This window comes from Pinus tabuliformis, chromosome 7, assembly GCF_031772625.1.
Source record: "Pinus tabuliformis cultivar Carrire ecotype Pingquan chromosome 7, CPIR1, whole genome shotgun sequence".
Lineage (NCBI taxonomy): Eukaryota > Viridiplantae > Streptophyta > Pinopsida > Pinales > Pinaceae > Pinus > Pinus tabuliformis.
Window position 1 is genome coordinate 219,527,203 of NC_142293.1, and position 10,289 is coordinate 219,537,491.

The 10,289-nt window shown below is 30.9% G+C and overlaps 1 protein-coding gene across 1 annotated transcript; it reads left to right on the top strand.

Annotated features, from left to right (window-relative positions):
* The first annotated feature begins 3,363 nt into the window (after positions 1-3,363).
* LOC149246645 (ras-related protein Rab7-like) lies at positions 3,364-6,460 on the top strand. The gene is made up of 7 exons (XM_089455730.1): positions 3,364-3,561; positions 3,648-3,674; positions 3,780-3,879; positions 4,163-4,309; positions 5,689-5,769; positions 5,898-6,046; positions 6,172-6,460. Exons 1-7 carry the CDS (start codon positions 3,509-3,511, stop codon positions 6,239-6,241), a joined length of 627 nt encoding a protein of 208 aa, XP_089311856.1. The 5' UTR covers positions 3,364-3,508; the 3' UTR covers positions 6,242-6,460.
* Positions 6,461-10,289: the final 3,829 nt, after the last annotated feature.

The window sequence follows — 10,289 nt, forward strand, 5'->3', positions numbered from 1 at the left end:
GGATCATTTTAGTTCACCAAACTTAAGTATGTGGTACAACAAATGAGTAGGCTATAGCTATTGTTGCATCAGTGGTGGAAACTGACACTAATGAATATACTAGGGTCAATGGTGTGCTATTGGGACTTAACAACTACAAACAACATATAATTAGATATATAAAGAAAACATGCAATGAAGAAGGTATAGATGGTCAAGATGTTAACCTTCTCGACATAACTCTCATGTCCACTGGCTTCCATTGGCCAATAACAAGTCTTTGCATTGCTCAAACAATTGTGGGGCTCATGTGAGTCTACATGTGGCCTCTCTTGGCTAGATTCTACTGCAAGTGTTGGACGTACAACCCCTCCCCCAACATCACCTCTAGCTCACTCATCACGGGGATATGACTATAAAATTTCTATGTTGCACTGGGATGCAAGCCAAAGTCATTATGGTTGTACATGTTTAGCTATTACTCATGCCCAATAGAAGATGTTGCATAGGGAGTTTAGACATTCACCTGAGAAAATGAAAATCACCTAAGCCACACTTATCATTCTCTATCTTGTACAAACCTCAACTCACCCCTAAAATTCTCTAACATCAAAGTAGTTCGCACAAAAACTAAAAACTAGAATAAACTCTACCCATCATTTCTTAGAAAAATACAAAAGAACCTCTCTATTATTACAAGAAGGTTTATTAAATACCATAAATCCGTTTGCCCACAAAATAAGTTAAGCTTTATTTCCATCCACATCCTTGAAAATTTGTAGAGTTTTCTAACAATTTGCTCGATGTCTTGTCAAAATCACTCCAATGGAAACACGCACACATTCCTAATAGTCTCTGCATGCTTTTAACTACTCGTGTGCTTTTGGAAACATGCATGTGTTCTCGTGATTTGTGTTGTTGGTGCTCACTTAGCCTCCGAGATGCTTGTCATGAGGTTATCAAAGCTCAAAGCTCAAGAACATTCGTGATAACTTCATCAACAATTTTGAAATCATCATGATCTTGCGAGCATCCATAATTTTAAAGTAACATTTGTGGTTTCTTTTATTAGTTCAATCTTAACATTTGATTCTTGTATGCCACTTTCTTGGTCCAATTCAATCTTAATTGACATAATTAAATCTCACAAAATCTTATAAGAATAAGAATAAGGAAAAGCTATTTATAATCAAATTCCATATTATTTTTTAGTGGGGGAGCGAATTCTTGTTGAACAATCACAATACATCATATATCGTCGAAGCGAGCAGATTTCATCATACAATATCGCCGAAGCGAGCAGAATACGTGCAGAATACGTCAACATCGGAACACATACGTCATCATTGAGTCAAATGCGGTAGTAGCAGCGCGCGGCACCGGCAAGAGTCGATCCTGGCTGGGGGGTGCGAAAGCCTACCGCCCTCACCAGCGCATCATGCACTCACGTGCAATCAAATTCCATACTATACATTACCAAGTGAATAAATCCAATCTGATCACTCTGACCTTTACAAAATGAATAAATATAATACCTTTCTTTACCTAATAAATCTAGATGCAATTAACTTTAAAATAGATAGATACAAAATGTTGATGCAATTAACTTTAAAATAGATAATTACAAAATTAAATGGCATGGCATAGTTTACAGAGGCCATAAATAAAAAAATAAAATATTTGGAAATAGGAGTGTTTGAATCATATTTTTTAATGGTAGGACTGTTTGAATTGTGTTTTTAATGGTGGAAATAGATTCTATACCATCAAAAACTCTTGGGTATTCAAAATCTTGAAATTTGACAATTATAACTAGATTTATAAAAATTTCTACCCAATTTTATCAAAATCTTGCTAAAATTTCCATAATTTTCAAAAACAAATTTAAAACCAAATTATATTATAACAAATAAAATAAATTAATATATATTAAAATTTAAATTCGTATCATTAATATAAAAATAATCCTAATAGTTGATTATGTCTCTCAACAAATTTTCATTAAATTATAATTATTATTTATATAATACATTACGCATCATTGATACTTAGTTTATTTGTTAAAAAAACTTTGCATGCAGCACACGTCTTTTATTCTTTATCAGAAGAGTATATACAATTTTCTAACTTCAATAGTCAACATTTATTTCTGAATTCAATAATCGATGACACAGCCACATGTTCCATTGTTCAAATACTGACTCATTCCTTAGCCCTGTAAGGTTTAACGTGAGACTTCGGACTACCAGAAAGCAATCAAAGAGTGGGCTGCACGTCTAAGATAGTCGTTCGCCATGACTGGAATCAGTCAAGAACCATTCGTGTTATCATAATATTTTGATTTTATATCCAAATTAACCATCTTTTGATTTCGGATTTTGTTTCTTCCTGTTACCAGGTATGCACTCTACTTGTTGGGTATGGATGAAGGGAAGTATCATTGGGGTGAGAGGAGATTATAAATTCAAATGTGAAATTTAGATAAAGATGGTTGGATAGTAATAATTTATCATTTGTAATTATTAGAATACATTTTTAATTGATCCCATCTTTTTTTTTTTAAGGTTGAAACGGACATTGGATGGCCGCACTGACCATTACATTCATTTGAAAATCTGAGCAGTGGCCGTTACATCTACTGGAAAATTTGGGCAGATCAACCTCTAAAAGAATCACAGATCAACCCTATTGGGTGGCTGTTACATCTATGGGGTGGACGTAACATCCGCGCGAAAATCTGGGCATCAACCCCCAAAGGAATCACAGATCAACCCGGAAGGGAATCTTTTAAAGCCCGGTGAGACTAGAAAGGCCTAAAGCTTAACCCACAGATCAACCTCAAAGGCAATCTTTTAAAGCCCATCAACTAGACTAGAAGAGCCTAAAGGCTTAACCCACAGATCAACGCGGAAAGGAATCTTTTAAAGCCTGTCGGGCAGACTAGAAGGGCCTAAAAGCCGAACCCCAAGGGCATTAAGGAGAATTAACCCTATAACCTCCCGATCAGCGAAACACTTAACAACGAGGACTTTACTAATTAAGCTAACCCTTAGAGTTGAGGTTACAAATTCCAATCTTATTCAAAATATTTTAGAAATTTATAATCAATATTTCAAATTATAGAGATTGCAAATTCTAATCTTATTCAAATATTCTAGAAATTTGTAATAATTACAAATTAGAATCATGAAATATTCTAGAAATTTACAATCAAAATAAAAAATGGCTGAATGGCGATTTGTTTATGAATGGAATGGTCATCTTATCTTGTTTCAAAAGTAATTTGTTTTTTCAATCCGATGGCGATCTTCTGATAGATTGGTCGGAGTTTATGACAACTAGCACCAGACAGATTATAAAAGTTAACAAGAAGGAACGAGATAAATGGCAAATAAAGGAAAGTGAGTTCATTGCCCGTGAATTATTTGGTGAAACATCACGTGCATTGATGCAATAGTCATGCAATCTGCAAAATAATAATATGCACCGCAAGAAACCCTTATTCTCCCAGACCAGGAGGCCATAAACAATGTTCACTCGCAAGCGCACTCTGTTGAAGGTTATAGTTCTTGGTGACTGCGGGTAGGATTCTCCCTTCTACAGTTACATTCAATTTTTCCTGTTGCAGTCCCAATAAATATTCATGATTAGTTCTATGTGTCTTGCAGGGTTGGGAAGACGTCTCTGATGAATCGGTATCCACTATTAGACAAGATCTGTTACCTGACTTTTAAATTTATTCAATGTCCAGGCTACTTCATTTCAGTTGTCTAATCTCTTAAAATTAACTCGCTCCACAGATATGTACAGAACAGTTTCAGCGATCAATATAAGGCAACTATTGGAGCCGACTTTATGACTAAAGAAGTTGCAGTCGATGACAGAACTGTAACATTGCAGGTAGGCAGATTCACATATGTAGTTACAATTATATTCTAGACATGAGAAGTTAGAGGTATTACAGGGTATTCTAATATGTGAAGTTTAGAAGATTGTTTGCATTTTTATTTAGATTGCAGATTTTGAAAATAATGGTGATTTTTTTATTTATGAAAAGCAGTTATGTGAAACAATGGACCTAGCTTCTTTCTATAGTAATATTCTCATGTCTTTCTTAATATTTTCCAAATCTGCAATCAAATTTTGTCTTAAGATTCTGAATCTGATGAAATAGTTTTGATAGATATGGGATACAGCAGGACAAGAGCGGTTCCGAAGTCTGGGAGTGGCGTTCTATAGAGGGGCAGATTGCTGTGTTTTTGTCTATGATGTCAATGAAACCAAATCATTTGAAAACCTCAACAATTGGCATAATGATTTTGTCAACCAGGTGAGTTGTAACATCTCATTACCATGTTATATATAGATATCTATCCTTTGATTAAAAAAAAAGTGATAATGATGATTATTATTAAAGTTAAAATGGAAAATATATTATTTTCATTATATATATTTTACAGGTATAGATAAGAAAAATTATTTTAAAAAAATTAGAACTTAGCTTCTAAATTAACAAATTTATGACTAGTAAAATTATATAAATTAAATTTATGACTAGTACAACTATGTCAATTAAATAGCTGATAATTGTCAATAGACATCAATCTGTAATCGTAATCAGTATTAGAACACTTATATCATCATACATCTTAAAATTGAAAAAATATAATAATTAACCAAATTGTAGCTTCTTCTTCTTTTTAAAATTATTAATAGTATTATTATTATTAATGATTGAAAGATAAGCTAAATATATATACATTTTTAAAAAACATGTAACAAGATTCTTAACATAGAGGTTCATCCTCACTTGATCATGAAAATTTGTAATCTGTCAATAGGCTTTATTACAATACCATGGCTTATCAATACCATATGCCCACAAAACGATAACTCATTTCATATGACACTTCTTCTTATGACATTTTTTTTAATTAGTAAATTTAATTAAAAAGGAAAAAATTGCATAATTATTTTGTAAATAAATCTCAACGTGTGATTTATATATACTATTAAGAATATTCTATGAAAATTAAATCCCTACGGTTGACCTAATAATTATAGATAACTAAATTAAAATTACAAGAGTCTTATTCTAAAATAGACATGTATATAATCATAATATAATAATTAAATGTCTCTTGAAAATAAAGAAAAAATAAAACACCTCTTCTTAAATATTCACATAATCAACAAATTGAAAAACAAACAAAAGTAATCTATAATATTGATGAATGAATATATGTGTTTGAAAGTTAAACAATTTATTTCCTAATCTATAAATTCAAAAATGTTTCAAAACAAATTGTAATTTGCATGTTTATGATATTTATGAAATAATTCTATTTTAAGTAAAAAAGCTTTATCCAATCTTTTGAAATCACTCATTGTCCAAAAATCCCATCTTAATTTTAAAAAATAAAAATTAAAAACATATTCCCATAAAGTATAATTTACATGTTTATAATATTTATGAAATAATTCTATGTATATGATATTTATGAAATAATTCTATATTAAGTAAAAAGTAAAAGAGCGTTGATCAATCTTTTGAAATAACTCATTATCCAAAAATCTCTATCTTGATTTAAAAAAATAAAAATTAAAAACATATTCCCAGTGGGGTTTTCTGAGCATGTGGCTTGTCTGGAGCAATAAACAAGCTAGAAGGATTTTCAAAGCTGTAACTGTTTTACATTTATTTTCCAGGCGAGATTATCAAAACCAGAGAGTTTTCCCTTTGTCGTGATGGGCAACAAGGCTGATGTACATGGAGGAAGCAACAGAGTTGTAAGTAATCAAGGAATCTGTGACCATATGGCTTGCATTAATTTTCAGTTTTTACACTTTCATTCATTTATTATTCCATTTACATAACAGCAGGAGATCAGAACACTACTGATAAAGTGTAGTTACAGGTTTCTGAAAAGAAAGCAAGAGATTGGTGCAACTCCAGAGGCAACATCCCATACTTCGAAACCTCTGCCAAAGAAGATTACAATGTTGATGAAGCCTTCTTTTGCGTTGCCAAGACTGCGATGTTGAATGGACCTGATCAACATGATCTGTATGCCCTATTAAAGTTTCATATCTTTTGTTTTCTTTAGAATCTAATACCCTTCATCACTATTCATGGATTGTTATAATGCTAAAATCGCTGAAATGACTTCTGGTTTGATTCCTTGAATGCAGCTACCTGCCTGAGAATCCTGAAGTTGTCACTTGTCCTAGAGAAGAAAGCACCTCATCTTGTGAATGCTGAGGGCAGCAATCTGCATCCATGATCAGGAGTTAATTGAGGCCTGAGGCTGTCTTCTGTGTGTAACTTTTATAGATGTAAACAGATCTATATTCATCACTAATTTCAGAATAAAATACGACTATCACTTCTATGGGAAGTTAATTTTCATAAGCCATGTGCATGAGAAAACTCGAAATTGCAAGTTCACAGTGTAACGGTAAATTTGTTTGATTTGGATTACTTTCAGATTATTTTTATGGTAAAAGATTATGTATTCAATAGAAAATTTTGAGTTTTAAAATATAAATTTATATTTTATGGTTGATTATTGTTTCTGATTAGATTAATTTTATATGATTTTATAAAAACATATTTAATAAATTAAATAATGAAGGAAAATTGCTGTGTCTAATATAATATACGAGAAAACAGTACTCAAGAAGACTGTTCATAGTTAAAGGTAATTTTTAAATATTCTATTTTATATATAAAGTTATATTATGGTTATGTTTCAGAATACTATTTAAAATAGGTGGAGATTGAATTAGTGACTTAATTTCTATGAGTATCTGAACAGTACACTTATGACCATCTATCAAAGACTTTGTGGACATATATATAAATTCTAGAATACTTTAGAAATTTGATGGATAGAAATAAAGTGAAACAATTAATTTCACTTCTATGTGAAAGTTTGAGAAAATTTAAAATGAAAATAAAGTTAGCATATTTAAACAAATAGTGTTTAATATAGAATATATATTATATTATATCTTCATTGGGGGTACACTAAGGGAAGTGGGTGGTAGTGGGACATCACCACTTCCACACCACTTTACAATTAATCCATGCTACACCTAGGCTGCCTTACATTATTATGGGCATGTGAACCTATGTTGAGCCATATTGGTTATTTCTCCATCCCCGCTTTGTGAGTGTCATTTTAATCCTCAAGCTCGCCTCGCCGTTCTAGGCCACTTGGATGCCATTTGTTCTTGTAAAGTCTTTGTTCCTCGTCACCAAAAACGTAGCTCCTCTACTACTACGCTATCTTTCTAGTCATAGAACCTCCCATCCCCATTGTGGTTTCCCTCTTCATTTCTTGGGAAGGTCCAGGTCCCCCTGACCTAGCCTCCCTACTCTTGTTTTTTTCCCTCAACATTCTAATTCCTCAACCTCTTCCTCAATCCTGGGGCATGCTCCCATCACCATTGTGGTTTCCCTCTTCTTTTCTTGGGAAGGTCCAGGTCCCTCTGACCTAGCCTCCCCACTCCTGGTTTTTTCCCTCAACATTCTAATTCCTCAATCCTGGGGCATGGCATACCTCAAGTGCATATTCAGTGGCTCCCATCCCCATTGTGGTTTCCCTCTTCATTTCTTGGGAAGGTCCAGGTCCCCCTAACCTAGCCTCCCCACTCTTGGTTTTTTCCCTCAACATTCTAATTCCTCAACATCTTCCTCAATCCTAGGGCATGACAGACCTCTAGTGCATATTGAGTGGGTATCTCTGCCTAGCTCAGTTGATTTCAAGGTCTATTTGATGTGGTTATTTATAGTTTTTATGTCTCCTTGGCAACATCAATGAAAGCTAGACACATCTATTCCTTTTTGTTTATCTAGAAATCTAGTATATCATGCTTAGTTTTGGTAACTAGATAATTATTAAAATGATTTTGTAAAATTTTGGACTAGAAGTTTACTATTTTGCCGTTGGTCTAGTTTCCAAATCAATAAAAAATTGTTCATATAATCTCTCTTTCATATGAAATAAAACTTCTGAAATTAATATATATATAGAGAGAGAGTGTTTGATATGAGATTTAATAAATTGATTATTTTGGTTTGTTAGTTTTGATAAATGTGAGATTTATTTTTGTATTTTATTTTTATTTTTTAAATAATAATTTGAAATATATTAAAAATGAAGACTTTGTTTGTAGTTTGGTATAATCTTCTATAAAATTTGCAATCTTAACAATTTAAAATTAATATTTTATTGAATTTTATATACTATATTTTTAAAATGTCAAAATTTTAAAGTCAAATTTTGTGAAGAACAAACTCTTTCCAAAAGTAAAATTCAAAACTTCCAATGTAATTCCAATAGAATTTAAACCCAAAAAAATAAGTCTTTTATTATTGTTTATTTCACATTTATAATAATAATTTAATAATTAATTAACTTTAAACTAGATACTAAATTAGTGTATGAGATCTTTTATTTATGAAATACAAGATCCACCTCCATCTAATAATTTGAACATTAAAATTTATAAAAATGTCTCAAATTATTCAAACATATTCCACTAAGTGTGAATGGTATACAAATTATTCAACAAGTGTGAATGGTATAAAATCCCAAATTATTCAACTATATTACACAAATAAATAGTATAAATCATTATATAGTCTATTTAGAATCCGAATAGTGTAAATCATTATATAGCCTATTTAAAATCTGAATAGTATAAATCATTGTATAGTCTATTTAGATTCTAAGTGCCCAAAAATTTTAAAGACCCTAATTTTATGCATTGAAAAATTAATAACTAAAAAATGCAATCTGACCTTCCATATTATATAGAGAATTCAATAATAATTAAAATTAAATAAACAAATAAAACCAAAATTCAGAAAAGTCCCTAATTTTACGCATTGAAAAATTAATAAGCAATCTGACCTTCCATATTATATAGAGAATTCAATAATAATTAAAATTAAATAAAACCAAAATTCAGAAAAGTTAGAAAATGCCAAATTCAACGGTGTTTAAATATGAGGCAACTAACTAACTTCAACCAATAAATCATTTGACCTACCCCATATCTATGAGATACGGGAATATTCCTAAATTCCACCATCTACCCTGACTCTAATTCGATCGAAATCCTTTGGTGTCACGAAACATTGCTTCATAACCATTAATTTATACATTTCAACGTTCCCATTGAAGCAGATAACTTGGCGTATCAAAATCGCTCGCATTTTTCCGTGTGCCGATGGGAGGACGAACCGTTTCCTTCACGGGGGTTTCGATGCTTGCCTTTCCGCCGCCATTTCATTATCCAAATAAATAAAGTTATAACGTCGGTGATCTCATGGACTCTCTGATGTGATACATGTGATCAACACAATTTAGAGGATGCAAATAGGCATCTGGAATATTACGAGATAACTCGGAAATAATCTACCTAAATATGAGGCAACCAATTGTTTGATAAGGATATTTGATGCTGACCTCTCACTCACAGATTGTACGTAACTTTACAGTTACAAATAACAATGGACTTAAGATTTATATAAAATAAAGGGGAATTAGAAACCAATACCAATGTTAACATATTTTCTAATTAAGAGATATAATTGGAACATGAATTTTCAAAATGAAAATAGTGAGTAAATAGTTTTATATGTTAGTATAATTTATTTTAAATAAGAATCTAACATAAATTTAGAAAGATTTTATCTTTTAATTGTAATTTTAATTTTATTTATTTATTTATTTATTTTTCATATATATGAATAAATAATATTTACATAGTTTATATAGTTATTTAATTTAATTTTTTTTTAAAAATTTATGAATCTACATTATTTAAATATTTTGTATAGTTATTTTTTTGGGCCTTAGAATAAACAGCGCACTGGCTCAATAAACAAAAAAAATAATTAAATTTATTTTGGATGGTTGAGAAGAATAATTATTAAATCTTATTTCCAATTCCTGACCTACTAAATATTGATATAACAAATTTGAGACTTGAGAATAAAAAGAATAATCTATTAAAAACTGAAACATTTCTAATTATTATATAAAATATAAAAATATTTCCGAAGCTGAAGAAGAAAAAAAAAAATTACAAATAAAGTAGCAACCTTTTATATTGAAAAACACAAAACAATGAGACACATCAACAACAGGAAAACTAACTTTATGCTGATTTTTATAAATAATTACCTAATGCAAAATGAAAAACTATTGTTTATAGATTGAGTATAAATTAATAGATGTTTTTTTAAAGCTTGCGTGAGTTACACAGCCAAGAACAGTTCCACAAAGAAAAGAAAG

Excerpts from the sequence above, each read along its gene's own strand:
- LOC149246645 (XM_089455730.1), top strand. The coding sequence starts at position 3,509 with ATGTTCACTCGCAAGCGCACTCTGTTGAAGGTTATAGTTCTTGGTGAC. Across the intron at positions 3,675-3,779 it reads AAGACGTCTCTGATGAATCG|ATATGTACAGAACAGTTTCA; the intron begins GTATCCACTATT and ends CTCGCTCCACAG. Across the intron at positions 5,770-5,897 it reads ATGGAGGAAGCAACAGAGTT|GTTTCTGAAAAGAAAGCAAG; the intron begins GTAAGTAATCAA and ends GTGTAGTTACAG.